Consider the following 15405-nt stretch of genomic DNA (forward strand, 5'->3'; position numbering starts at 1 on the left):
CACCCGTCACCTGCACAAAACAAATCACGCACTTCTGCTGTTGTGGACTGGCAAGACATCCAATCCACTAGGAGGAAGCCGAAAGGCACGCGTTTAAGCTCACGCAGGCTGGCGTGAGGTCTGGAACAGGCAAAGTAATTGAGACTAGCAAATAAAGTACGTAGCTGCTGGAATACTTAACTTTAATCCATAATTGGTGAACATCGCTCTTGACAGTACATGTTTTACAGCATCAATAGTAACTGGTAATGGCGCCTTGCTAGGTCGTAGCAAATGACGTAGCTGAAGGCTATTCTAACTATCGTCTCGACAAATCAGAGCGTAATTTGTCAGTGAACCATCTCTAGCAAAGTCGGCTGTACAACTGGGGCGAGTGCTAGGAAGTGTCTCTAGACCTGCTGTGTGGCGGCGCTCGGCCTAAAATCACTGATAGTGGCGACACGCGGGTTCGACGTATACGAACGGACCGCGGCCGATTTAAAGGCTACCACCTAGCAAGTCTGGTGTCTGGCGGTGACACCACATCTGCATACTTGTTTTCAGTATTAGGCGATTACGCCGGTTATTAATGTACCGGTATTTCACATTTGCAATGGCTCATCTCGAAGTTACTTTAAGATGTGATCTTGCAATATTACTATGTTACATAGGTTGCCTAGCAAATACATTCCCCAAATTTGAGCTGCCCGGACTGGCCGAGCGGTTCTAGGCCCTACAGTCTGGAGCCGCGCGATCGCTACGGTCGCAGGTTCGAATCCTGCCTCGGGCATGGATGTTTGTGATGTCCTTAGGTTAGTTAGGTTTAAGTAGTTCTACGTTCTAGGGGACTGATGACCTCAGCAGTTAAGTCCCATAGTGCTCAGAGCCATTGAACCCGAAATTTGAGTGCTGTTGTTGTTGTTGTTGCCTTCTGCCTTCAGTCCAGCGACTGGTCTGATGCAGCTCTCCACGCTACTCTATCCTGTGCAAGCTTCTTCATCTCCCAGTATCTACTGCAACCTACATCCTTCTGAATCTGATTAGTGTATTCATCTCTTGGTCTCCCTCTATGATTTTTGCCCTCCACGCTGCCCTCCAGTACTAATTTGGTGATCCCTTGATGCCTCAGAACATTTCCTACCAACCGATCCCTTCTTCTAGTCAAGTTATGCCACACATTTCTCCCCAATTCTATTCAATTCCTCCTCATTAGTATGTGATCTGCCCATCTAATCTTCAGCATTCTTCTGTAGCACCACATTTCAAAAGCTTCTATTCTCTTCTTGTCCAAACTATTTATCGTCCACGTTTCACTTCCATACCTGGCTACACTCAATACAAATACTTTAAGAAACGCCTTCTTGGCACTTAAATCTATACTCGATGTTAACAAATTTCTCTTCTTCAGTAATGCTTTCCTTGCCATAGCCAGTCTACATTTTATATCCTCTCTACTTCGACCTCCATCAGTTATTTTGCTCCCCAAATAGCGAAACTCATCTACTACTTTAAGTGTCTCATTTCCTGATCTAATTACCTCAGCATCACCCGATTCAATTCGATTACATTCCATTATCCTCGTTTTTCTTTTGTTGATGTTCATCTTATACTCTCCTTTCAAGACACTGCCCATTCCGTTCAACTGTTCTTCCAGGTCCTTTGCTTTCTCATAGAATTACAAAGTCATCGGCGAACCTCAAAATTTTTATTTCTTCTCCATGGATTTTAATTCCTACTCAGAATTTTTCTTTCGTTTCCTGTACTGCTTGCTCAATATACAGGTTGAATAACATCTGGGATAGGCTACAACCCTGTCTCACTTCCTTCCACTGCCCCCCTTTCATGCCCTTCGACTCTTATAACTGCCGTCTGGATTCTGTACAAACTGCAAATAGCGTTTCGCTCTCTGTATTTTACCACTGCCACCTTCAGAATTTGAAAGAGAGTATTCCAGTCCACATTGTCAAAAGCTTTCTCTAAGTCTACATTAATTTTTTGATGCTGCGATATTTTCACGTCACTGTTTACGTCCATTACACAATTCCTACCACATGAGTATACGAATAAATTACATTTATTAGCTTCCTAACACATCTTACTGCCTTTAGCTACATTTTCAAACGTGCGCTACCATTACTGTTAATTGTTTCTGGGAATCATTATTAATATTCGGGTGCCATTATCCTCTAACAAGTTTTTTGGGCGGATAAATGAAAAACTCTCAGAAGTTATCATTATATGCTATGATTATTAATATTCGGGTGCCATTATCCTCTAACAAGTTTTTTGGGCGGATAAATGAAAAACTCTCAGAAGTTATCATTATATGCTATGACTATAAATGTGTAAAGATAAAATATAGATAATTGTATAATGTCTTGCTTAGGATCGAAATCTACAAGTCAGTCTTTCATGTATAAGAGTATCTTTCAACATGTTAAAATTTGATCTGCTCGTACACCGTAACTGGCAGTGCAGTTGCTAGTGAGACAGGCATGTGAACAAAATCCGGACTGAATTCGCGTAGCGGATTAATGACTGTGGTCTGGTACGCTATTCAGCCTGAGTGTGATATTTAGGTGGTTACGCGCCATCGTTTAGCAAATTCTGTGTTAATGCCCAAATTCCGCCTCAGAGGGTACGGAACATAGTTAACATATGATAACATACAGGAAACATTTTACACGATTCACAGATAAATGGCTCTTCTCACTCTTACATTATCTTCGATGACTGTGGCGTCCGGAACGGTATCCGATCACAAAACACTATAATAAAATTAGCATTCGTCAAATCTTAGAGAAGCATATAACACAACAGACTGGTCTCACGTCAGTGAAAAGCTGAAGTCAATATGTGAAATTTCGATGTAATTTTGCTAGAGAGAGTGGAAATTCCATAGGGCGTTGACTAACTGCTGGGATGATGCTCATATTCATCTTCAAGTGAACTACGTCTTCAACTTTTTCATATTGGTCTGGCACAGTTATGCCTCGACACAAAAGATTTTCTCTCAAACTGTGGTTAATTTAAGCTGTTTTTATCACTGAACACGTTTCTCACCGAATGCTATTGTTTTCTCAACCGCTTTATTTCCCCGTAGAAAGAAAAGGCAACATGGGGCATTTTAGCTAACGGCACAAAGATGTACAGTAGTAATGCTAAACTGGAGGATGATGGCTACAGTCAGTCACTTTGTTAAACCCAACTTGTCCACCTTACGCCACACCTAAAATCCGGACAAACGCGGAGACATTCATGTGCAGTCCTAACCGAAACACAGCGATTTTTACACTCGTAGTTGTCTTTCTGTAATAGTTTCAAAGCACTACATTGAAGTATGTATAATGTAAATAAAAGATCAATTTCGTAAGACATCAGTGAAACTAGAACCCGTTGTATTTAACCTATCAGTTCTAAAACATCCGAAAACCGTTCATCACTGTGACTTCTGCTACACGATATTGCAGCCAATTTCTGATGTTTTGCGGCTTATCTGTAAGAATACTGGCCTGAGCCCAAACCGATATCTGGCACATGCGTTACGACTGCCGCTGATAACGCCCGCCTACACAGCACCATAACCGTTGTAAACCATCGCCACATTGCTGGCCGTATCTCTCCGCCATTCCGAATGCACCGCCCGCCTTGGCACCACAGAAGCGTAACTTTGTCTCGCCGGGGGCAGTAAATCAAGCGTTTTTCACTCGTATTTCAGTGCCATGAAAGAGCACGAAGCTAAAAAAAAAAGGGGGTACAAAACCGAGATATGGAAGTAAAACGAAATGCGCGTAGCCCGCGCTGACACCGACGAGGTGATTCATTGTCACTCACTGGATTTATAACTCGCCAGCTGCGTGGGCGCTGCTCACTTTCGTGTGATTTATGGACAGTTTTCAATATGTCGTGTAGCCGTCATTATTCACTATCACTAAGCTACGCCCTGTAATTACAGCTCCTGGCAATGATAATTATCTGTCCGCTTTGTCTGCCACGCTTAAAAACACATTTGGGCCAGAGCTGATTAATTTGCTCACGTCAGCCGCTGTCTTAACGGCATAACAAGTAGCACTTGCAGCGTACCGTGCTATAGCGATTGCTCACGTCATGGGAAGTCACATCAAAAACGTACCAACTGATATTATAAGAGGCAATCGAAAAGTTTTCGTTTGAGGGCATTGCACGGCATACACACTGAGGTGACAAAGGTCATGGGATAGCAATATGCACATTTACAGCCGCGCGGGATTAGCCGAGCGGTCTGAGGCGCTGCGGTCATGGACTGAGCGGCTGGTCCCGGCGGAGGTTCGAGTCCTCCCTCGGGCATGGGTGTGTGTGTTTGTCCTTAGGATAATTTATGTTAAGTAGTGTGTAAGCATAGGGTCTGATGACCTTAGCAGTTAAGTCCCATAAGATTTCACACACATTTGAACATTTTTTTGCCCATTTACAGACGGCGTAGTGTCGCGTACACAAGTTATAAGAAGGCAGTGCACTGGCGGAACTGTCATCTGTAGTCATCTGTAGTCAGCTGATTCATGCGAAAAAGCTTCCGACGTGATTATGGCTGCACGATGGCAATTAACAGATTTTCAACACGGAACGGTAGTTGGAGCTAGACACATGGGACATTCCATTTCGCAAATCGTTACGAAGATCAATATTTCGAGATCCACAGCGTCAAGGGTGTGCCGATAATATCAAATTCTACTCCATCTACATCGCTACTCTGCAATTCACACTTAAATGCCTGGCAGAGGGTTCATCGAACCATTTACATACTACTTCTCTACCATTCCACTCTCGAATGGCGCGTGGTAAAAAGGAACACCTAAATCTTTCCGTTCGAGCTCTCATTTGTCTTATTTTATTATGATGATCATTTCTCCTTGCGTAGGTGGGTGTCAACAAAATATTTAAGCATTCGAAAGAGAAAGTTGGCGATTGAAATTTCGAAAACAGATCTCGCTGCAAAGAAAACCGCATTTGTTTCAGTGACTGCCACCCCAACTCGCGCATAATATCAGTGGCACTCTCACCCCTATTGCGCGATAACACGAAACGAGCTGCCCTTCTTTGCACTTTTTCAATGTCCTCTGTCAATCCTACCTGGTAAGGATCCCATGCCGCGCAGAAATATTCCAGTAGAGGACAGACAAGTGTAATGTAGGCTGTGTCTTTAGTGGGTTTGTCGCAGTTTCTAAGTGTTCTGCAAACAGAGCGCAGTCTTTGTTTCGCTTTCCCCACAATATTATCTAAGTGGTCTTTCTAATTTAAGTTGCTCGTAATTGTAATTCCTAGGTATTTAATCGAATTGATTTGTGCGATTTATGGTATACCCAAAATTTATCGGATTTGTCATAGTACCCATGCGGATAACCTCGTACTTCTCTTTGTTTAGTGCCAATTGCCACTTTTCGCAGCATACAGATATTCTCTCTAGATCATTTTGTAATTGAAATTGATCATCTGATGATTTTACTAGACGGTAAATCACAGCGTCATCTGCAAACAGTTTAAGGGGGGCTACTCAGATTATCACCCATATCATTTATATAAATCAGCAACAGCAGAGGGCCTATGACATTACCTTGCGGAAGGCCAGATATCACTTCTCTTCTACTCGATGATTTACCATCTATCACTACGAACTGTCACCTCTCTGAGAGGAAATCACGAATCCAGTCACACAACTGAGACGATACTCCACATGGATGCAATTTGATTGTGCGGAACGGTACCAAAAGCCCTCTGGAAATCTAGGAATGTGGAACCGATCTGAGATCCCTTATCAACAGCATTCATTACTTCATGGGAATAAAGAGTTAGGTGTGTTGCACACGAACGATATTTTCTGAATCCGTGTTGGTTATGTATCAGCAAGTCATTTTCTTCAACGTGGTTCATAATGTTCGAGTACAGTATATGCTCCAAAATCCTACTGCAAATTGAGGTCAGTGATATGGGTCTGTAATTCAATGGGTTACTCCTATTTCCTTTCTTGAATATTGGTGTGCCCTGTGCTACTTTCCAGTCTTTAGGAACAGACCTTTCGTCAAGTGAGTGGTTATATGATAGCTAAGAAAGGCGTTATTGTGTGTGCATACTCTGAGAGGAACCTGACTGGTATACCATCTGAACCGGAAGACTTGCCTTTCTTAAGTGATTTGAGTTTTTTCGCAACACCTAAGATATCTGCTTTATGTCACTCATGGTAACAGCTGTTCTGGTTTCGAATTCTGGAATATTTACTTTGTCTTCTTTCGTGAAGGAATTACGGAAAACTGTATTTAGTGACTCCGCTTTAGTGGCACCATCATAGGTAACAGTTCCATCGCTATCGCCCAGTGACAGTATTGACTGTTTTTTGCCACTTGTGTACTTTACATACGACCAGAATCTCTTTGGGTTTTCTACCATATTTTGAGGCAATATTTTATTGTGGAAATTATGAAAAGCATCTCGCATTGTTGTCCGCACTAAATTTCGAGATTCCGTGAAACTTAACTTCTGAATTTGGCATGTTTTTTTCGTTGCTTATGCAGCAGTGTTGTGACGTGTTTTGGGTACCATGGTGGATCAGTCCCATCTCTTATTAACTTATGCGGTATGAATCTATCTATTGCTATCGATACAGTACCATTTAATTTGAGCCATATCTGGTCTACACTTACTTAATTAGCTTGGAATCCCTGGCATTACTTCTTACCATGGGCAGTCAGTGGCCGATGGTCTTCCTTAACAAACGCCAGCAGCGGCTTTTACGTAGAGTTGTCAGCGCTAATAACCAACACTGCTTGAAACCAACCGTGGGGTGTACGAGGAACGTATCCGTTAAGGCAGTGCGGCGAAATTTGGCATTAATGGGCAAAGGCAACAGCCGACGGACGCGAGTGGCTTTGCTAAAAGTACGACATCGCCTACGGTGCCGCTTCTAGGCTCGTAATCATATCGGTTGGAACCTAGACGCCTGTAAAATCGTGGCCTGCTCAGATGTGCCCCAGTTTCAGTTGGCAAGAGCTTAGAGTTCGAGTGGGTTGCAGACCCCGCGAAGCCATGGATCCAAGTTGTCAACAATGCGCTGTGCAAGCTGGCGGTGGCACCATAATGGTGTGGGTTGTTTTTGCATGCAATGGACTGGCTTGCCTGGTCCAAGTGAACCGATGGTTGACTGGTTGTGTTCGGCCTCTTGGAGACTATTTTCAGCCAATCCAAACAACGATGGAATTTTTATGGAAGACAATGCGGCATGTCACCGGATCACAACTGAACAACAACACGACTGAATCGCGAACGCGATTGGTTGAAGAACATTCTGGACAGTTCGAGGGAATGATTGTCCATCCAGATGGTCCGACATGAATCCCATCGAATGTTTATGGGACGTAATCGAGAGGTCAGTTCGTGCACAACATGGACAGCTATATAGGCGATACGGATCAGTATTCCTGTAGGGGATTTCCGACGATTTATTGAGTCCCTGCGACAGCCAATTGTTGCTCTACGCCGGTAAAAGTAGGTCTGGCACGTTATTAGGAGGTACTCCATGACTATTGTCACCTCATTGGAGTGGATATACAGCCACCGACACATAGGTTGGGGGTTAGTGTTGCATTGGAATGGAAACTTCTTGATCGCCACTGATAATTTCATAAGTGCAAAGTGGTGAGGATCAATTAATCGTCCGCTTTTCGAACGTAAGAAAGCAATAGATAAGAGGAATCACCTTGCGCCTAACATATTTCTAACTGACGGCTCTCCTTCCTGAAATCGAGCTACAGCTAATACTGCCAGATCCAGTTCCTAGCATACCGATACTTTGGAACAGGTGGTTCAAAAGATGAGGAGTACGAGAATTTAAAAGCTAGAAAATGAGTACGTACATTTGTTGACCATTAGATAGCTATGAACAAAGTTGGTACACTGGTAACACCTGATACGCGTCAATCCATTGCTGAACTACCACGTCTTATGTATCACTCATAAGTGATTTAAAGTCATTAGTATAGGAGAATTCCATTCCCGACAGTAAAATATTTAACGTTTGTTTTAAGCATCGTCAGTGATTACCAGGGTTAAGCAGTTTATTATAAATGCAAATTATTATAAATAACTGAAGCGACCATAGATTTGTTGTGGCTATATTGTTTGGAAAATATGTAAAAGTCTGCCAGCCGGTTGCATAGATTTTCTATATACCTTGACCAGCTTTCGTCACCTCTAAGGGTGACTTCATCAGAAGGTGAGGTAATTACCTAAAATGAATATATCAGATTAAATATTTTATCTAATGAAAGTTTACATTAATGTAAACGAGTGTAAAACAAATAGTACTTACATGAAGAACATATCGTCAAAGATGTACAGTGATTTAAGAGCTGAGTCATATATTAAAATATAAGACATAATGTTCTTCAAAAAGTGTGGTGTGATGTGAGGAGACTGACTGTGTGGCAACTAGTCACACTGCCAAGTAAACGTAATGTAGGGAGCGCCACATTGGTATTATTTGGCATAGTATCACAGGGTTTTGCACACAAATAAGAAAACTCAAAAACGTTTCGATAATTAAGTTCTACCCACATCCGTTGCAGCTTGGCTCTATCAATCTGTTCGAAAGCATTTTAATGCGAGCTTGTAGTTCTGATATGTTTGTTGGTACTGCGTGTAAACACTAAAGCTTTCACGTAACCCTGTATAAAAAAACTCGCTTGGGGTTAGGTCGGGAAACGTGGAGACATGTACTTCTGATCCTCAACCCCACCAAGACCGATACATCTTTTTCTCAGTTTCATTTTTCAAGAGTTCACGAACGTCATGATGGAAGACAGGTGGAGCACCATCTTGTTGGAAGACTAAATCCACGCTGTTGGTCTGCAGTTGTGGCATGTCCTACTTTTCCGCCATGTCCAGATTGACATGTCTTTTAACAGTCTTTTCGCTGAAGAAGAATGGGCTGTAAACTTTAAATCGTGAGACTACACTTAACACATTAACTTTTGGTGAAACTCGAATTTGCTGCACTATACCGTGGAGATTCTCTTCCTCCCAGATTCTCACATTATGCTTGTTTACTACGCCATTCAAAACAACAACAAAAGTTGCTTTGCCACTTAATAAGAGTTTCGCATGAAGCACATCTGCTTCCATACTTTCATAATCTGTTGCAACCGGCCGGAAATTGAAAGCGTTTGACTTTATCACCCGGAGTCAGTGCTTGTAGCAGTTACAAGTGGTGAGGCTTCTGCTTCAGTCGTTTTGCTAAGATCTCACTGCTTGCTCTGTTTGTCGACTTCTTTGGACTGCGTGCTAAACTCATCCACAAGTGGTCAAGCGTTTTTCACTCGGTGCAGGTCGACCCAATGATTTCCCCTTGTAGTGGTACCTGAAGCTTTAAACTTCTCATACCGTTACCGAATGGAGATGGCCGTTGGTGGATCTTCGCTGCACTGGTATGGCAGACTCATGTAAATACATATCCAGCACAACATAATATGCTTCCTCGGCGCTTGTCGCCATCTTGCCTAACTGCTCATAACTGCTCTCTCGTGGCAGAAATCTGAAGTACGGCTGTAATAATGGAACTTTTTGAGTTTCTCTCTATCCTTGTCACTGATCCGTTCTCTTTACTGTTTTATGTGGTTCAGTTGACTCCGAATTGTTTCAGAACTGCATACGTGGGAGCGAAACGACTGTTTAACACCGTAAAGCGTTTACTAAGAGGAGAGATTAACAAAAATATGAACGGCCGCCATTTTGCAGACCCTTTTTAATAGGTGCATCGGGATTGCGGGAGGACGTAGAGACGAGAAATAACTTTGTGTTGCGTCAGAACACTTCAGCTGGTGACTCAGAACGATACACTTTGTCCGGAAACACAGGACGTTAATCTTCGTTTGGGGGTCCTGAGAAAACGACGACATCTGCAGATGTAGAGAGCAGCCGTTCTAGCGGATGTGTTACAGTCTGCAGCAAATCACGGTACTCGCAGGACCCCAGACTTGCAAAATATACTGAGAATTTGCTACTTGAGCGAGTAAGGTATGAGAATTACCGAAGTTGATAGGCGTGTTGTTAGAACCGATTCTGTTCGGCGAATTTTATGCTTTTCTCGAGGTGACTGAAGGTTCATTCAGGACTCGATCAGCGATCTTGTTTTCATGTGTTGTTTTCCATTCTTCTGGCATTCGCATAAAGTATCCTTTATCCCACTCACATAAACTATCCGATCTTTGCCAGGACATTCAAGTGTCAGACTGTCAGTTTTCTTATTCTCTGCATGTCTTGAAATCGACATAATCTTGTAATAATTTCTTATTCGATCATATGTTAGCAGGGAATTTTATACTAAATAGCAACTGATGAGGGCCGTTGTTTCATTTCGTAGATGTTCACATTATCTGACACTCGTGTGAGAAGCAACACACATGTCTCAAGTTTGCTAGAGCCACCCCTGTCCTAACAGTTATCTGTTGGGCGAAATTTTTATTAAATGCATATGAGAAGATGGGGAGCGAATCAACCAGTCCATCTGAAACGAACTATTCTGACATCCACGGCGGTATGTCAAAAGCTGTTATATCCTCGAAAACTGTACAGGGAAGTACTGTTCTGTTCAACAAAGGTAGCGAGATTAGAATGGAAATAAAACATATTTCGCAAAAAGTAAAATATTTTTTCCTTGGTCTTCCTCAAATCTGTAACTCAAGAGCGCATCTGTAAAAATTCCTTAATAGCAAGTATATCACACATTAATGGATTAAATATGAAGAAATAAATGCACAATAAGGAAATACGTTTTGTGGTTTTCATTTTTTTGTGTTTTATTATATTTATTTGACTTTTTTTTATTACTGATGGAACTTTAAATCATGAGGCAGTTTGATGTAGTTTCATTCAAATTGATTGTAAAATATTTACTGTATTTCCAATCAGATACCTGTTGTTTAAGTTACTTGCCAGTCGTATACCTTCTGATGAATGAAGCGAGAACGTCGACGGCCGTTGTATACACATTTAAAAACCAGCTTCGTTGGACGTTGTGTACACAACTAAAAGTCAGCTGCCTCTCGCCTTTTCTTTCTCACTACAGACAAATGCACGAAACGTACAAAAGTGCAAGCTCGAAGGGAATTAACCGCCATGGAATGGAAATATAGTACTAACAGGCGTACCAATGGAACTCACGGCTACACAATGGGATAAGTTGAAACACTGTTTGGAGGACAGCGTTGTGGCAGTAATAATACAAAAGTGGGAGCAACGCTGCCGTCCATCGGCCGTCCGCAGAAATTTAACCAGAAGAGGGTAAGATTTTGATAGCTGCATTTTTTATCTAACCTATTGTGTGAGCTTTAGAACGTGTAATGTCCCAAGAATAAAATTTCGTGGTATATGCAAAAACTTTATTGTACCTTTAAATATCTATTGTTACCAACGGATCATTATTGTTCGTGTATATTACTCTGACACCTGAAAAGTAAAAATTTTCACCAGCAATTATAAATGAGTTCGTTTTATACTATTGGTATAAATATGGTTGCAACATTTTGACTGTATGTATAAAATAGTGTTTATTAAGTTACAGTTTTGTAGTATCAAATATATTTAATGTCACAAATTAAATTTAATAACGATAGTCACAGTGTTACAGATGGCATACTGTAAAGCGAAACACATGTTAACAGGGTTGATATTGTAAAACATTGAAACAGATAAAGGTACGGTACTGAAATGGGTTAATTGAAACTAACTACAACACCATATGAAACTAAATTTCACTGTATCTTTAATAATGCTGACATAGTAAAACAGTGAAACAGGTAAAGGTAGACTATAGAAATGTGTTAAATGCTCTAGATATAAAATCATTTGAAACAAAATTTCACTACATATCTATCTATATCTGTATATTTTTAGGGAAAAGTTATAGCGAAACTAGTTTCAGGGTAACAAGTAAACAAGATGGACCGACTTACCCATTCTCTAGACATCATCCAAACACAAGAAGAGATGCAGCACACAAAAACAACAAAAATTTTAAATTTTCATAAACTACAATGTAACTCTTAGTGAAAACAGTGTGTCTGCTCTTTCTGACATGTTTGAAAGAACAGACGCCACTTAAATATATCTAAGGTGAGGACGGCCAATAATCTCTTGTGTTGATGCCGCGAGCAGTGAGGATAATGGGCAAGAGTCACTACATTAGTAGTGTGCGGATAAGTTGAGAATTTGGGCCTGACGGGAGGCATGCAGTTGCTATAACCACTATGTCCAGATGGCGCAATGGTCAGCGCATCTGCCTAGTAAACAGGAGACTGCCGTTCGAATTCCGAGCCAAAACAAATTATCAACTTTCATGAAACTTCCTGGCAGATTAAAACTGTGTGCCGGACCGAGACTCGAGCTCGGGACCTTTGCCTTTCGCGGGCAAGTGCTCTACCAGGAAGTTTCATATCAGCGCACACTCCGCTGCAGAGTGAAAATCTCATTCTGGTTCAACTTTCATGTTTGATTTAAATCAATGCATACACTCAGCCTTTGTGACTCAATCAAAAAAAGTTTACTGATTACAGAAGTGGGTATGGCAAAAAGGTTAAAATCACTTTATACTGCCAACGGTTCAATTAATAAACTGAATGGCTTAGGTTTCGTACGTTGAATGACTTTGTTTTCATGGTTCAGAAAATGTGGGTTATCTAGTAGTGTTACAAACAAGTTTTATCTCATAATCCTTCTCCCGTTTGATTTTTTAAAATATGGACTCCTATTGTGTGTAAAGGAAAGCTCTAAATTTATTTCACATAATACCACTAACTCTCCAAAAAAATTCGTTGCATTTTGAGTGTTGTTGGTCACGGTAATAACTAGTGCCATTCTCCCAAGGAATCAGTGATCGCAACTGCTGCACAGTATGTTCCATTGTAGAACTAATAGGTGTACTCTGTAATATTATTAATATCTAACGAGTTATTTGTTTTCGCTCGATCTACGTATTTGACTGTAATTTAGCAATCAATAAATATTTTAAAATAAATGTTTAGTCTAAATTTTGACACTATAAAATCTTTAGTCCCCTATATTTCATCTTTCTGGGACATTCTATTGCTCAAAAATCAGCATTTTAGTTGTATTTGTTATATTTTCTATTTTTACTTACATGTATGTTATTTACATTATCAGTTGTTTCCCACATATATTTGTTTACACCTAAAATTAACAACACACTTCTTTCCTTCTGCAGCTGATCTTGTCGGCACGAAAGGTTAGAGAGAAAACCAGAACTAATATTTCCACTTTTTATTGCTTACTTAAACACTCATGTTATCCTCTGTAGTCTGCTTCGATCGTTTTAATCGGCTTCTTTTGTAGCTATGGACTAATTCCTTCAGTGTATGAATAAAAAATGGTACTCTACAAAAGGTAAAGTATTCCTGCAGTACTATCGTTATTAAATTGTCATTGAAGATTATGTCTTATAGCTTCATACACAGTAATACCGCCAATATAGTTTTGTAAGTGCCGTAATGTAACAGAAAACGCAGTACCTAACGTTTCATTACAAATCAATAATCTCTTAAAATTATCTGCTTAACATAATGCCATTTCACCAATAATAAGATTTCATACCGTAATAATCTTTATCTGAATTAATATTTTGCTTCTCGCTTTCAAAGTTGTGCGAGTATTATTCTACAGCTTTAGTACCTAGGTATAAGTTTTAAATAAAGGAGATAGTGATAATATCCCACGTATTTTCTAATTTATTCTTATTAGCTTTCATAGCTCGTTCCAACACTTCTTTCTCAATGTAAATACTCTTTATTATTCTATAAATACAAGCCAGTTATTTTTAAACTGTATTTCAGCAATTAATTTTATAATCTTCACAATAATTTCAAAATTATTTTATTCTAATTAATATTTCATTATGAGAAGTAGATATTAATATTCGATTATGCTTTTAGTTGTAAGTTTAGCTATTCAAATGAGTCTGGCTTTTTAACAGTGCAGCACACAGTGCGGTAGTTGTATGCATAGATCTTCACCACAGTACGTATGACTGCAATACTGGTTTTTTTTTTTTTTTTCAAACGATTGGTTATGCTTGTGTGAAAGATTCCCTGTTTTATATCGTTAATCACCGGTTTACCCTGTTTAACTACAGTGATAGCCCAAGCTGAATGTGATGCTATCACAATACATTCACTTTGTGCCTTTTTGTTAAGTGTCAATTGAAGACATAAACTGCCTTCGTTGAAAGCTACAATGAAGAGACAAGGAAACTGGCACCACTGCCTAATATCGTGTAGGACCCCGCGAGTACGCACAAGTGCCGAAACACGGCAGAGATCTCTTCTGAACAGCACGTTGCAAGGCATCCAAGATATGCTCAATAATGTTCATGTCTGGGGATTTAGTGGCCAGTGGAAGTGTTTAAATTCAGAAGAGTGTTCCTGGAGCCATTCTGTAGTAATACTGGACGTGTGGGGTATCGCATTTACCTGCTGGAATTGCCGAAGTCCGGTGAAATGCACAGTGGACATGAATGGATGCAGGTGATCAGACAGAATGCTTATGTACGTGTCACCTGTCAGAGTCGTATTTAAGCGTATCAGCAGTCCCATATCACTCCAGCTGCACACACCCCGCATCATTACTGAGCCTGCTTGAACAGCCCTCTGCTGACATGCAGGATCCATGGATTTATGATGTTGTCTCTGTACCCACTCATGTCTATCCTCTCGATGCAATTTAAAACGATACTCGACCGATCAGGCAACATGTTTCCACTGACCAACAGTCCAGTGCCTGTGTTGAGGGGCCCAGGCGGGGCGTCAAGCTTCGTGTCGTGCAGTCATCAAGGTTTCGTTGAATGGTTCGCACGTTGACACTTGTTGATGGCCCAGCATTGAATTCTGCAGCAATTCTCTTCAGTCATCGTTGGTCCCGTTCTTGCAGGATCTTTTTTCGGACGCAGTGATGTCGGATATTTGATGTTTTACCGTATTCCTGATATTCACCGTACACTCGTGAAATGGTCGTAAGGGAAAATCCCCACTTCATCGCTACCTTGGAGATGCTGTGTCCCATCGCTCGTGCGCTGACTATAGCACCACGTTCAAACTCACTGAAACCTTGATAACCTGCCATTGTAACAGCAGAAACCGACCTAACAACTGCGCGAGAAGCTTGTTGTCATATACAGGCGTTGTCGACAGCAGCGCCGTATTCTGCCTGTTTACGTACCTCTGTATTTGAGTACGCATGACTATACCAGTTTCTTTGGCGCTTCTATGTATATAAACTCATGTTCAGAAGAAACGGAAGACCTTGAACGATTAGTGACAGGACGTTCATGTTCACAGTATATGTACATTAGTGTACTCAGGAGAAATGATTAGTATTTGAGCCCTATCGGCC

The 15405-nt window shown here is 40.9% G+C and overlaps 1 protein-coding gene across 1 annotated transcript in view; it reads left to right on the top strand.

The window, feature by feature from the left end:
- Positions 1 to 15405, top strand: part of LOC124778806 (glutamate receptor ionotropic, kainate 2) — a 1316354-nt gene that overhangs the window by 562743 nt on the left and 738206 nt on the right. The window contains exon 4 of the mRNA XM_047253669.1: positions 13226 to 13246. Within this exon, the coding sequence (XP_047109625.1) occupies positions 13226 to 13246 (21 nt within the window). The remainder of the gene's footprint in view (positions 1 to 13225; positions 13247 to 15405) is intronic.

Source organism: Schistocerca piceifrons, chromosome 1 (assembly GCF_021461385.2).
Source record: "Schistocerca piceifrons isolate TAMUIC-IGC-003096 chromosome 1, iqSchPice1.1, whole genome shotgun sequence".
NCBI lineage: Eukaryota > Metazoa > Arthropoda > Insecta > Orthoptera > Acrididae > Schistocerca > Schistocerca piceifrons.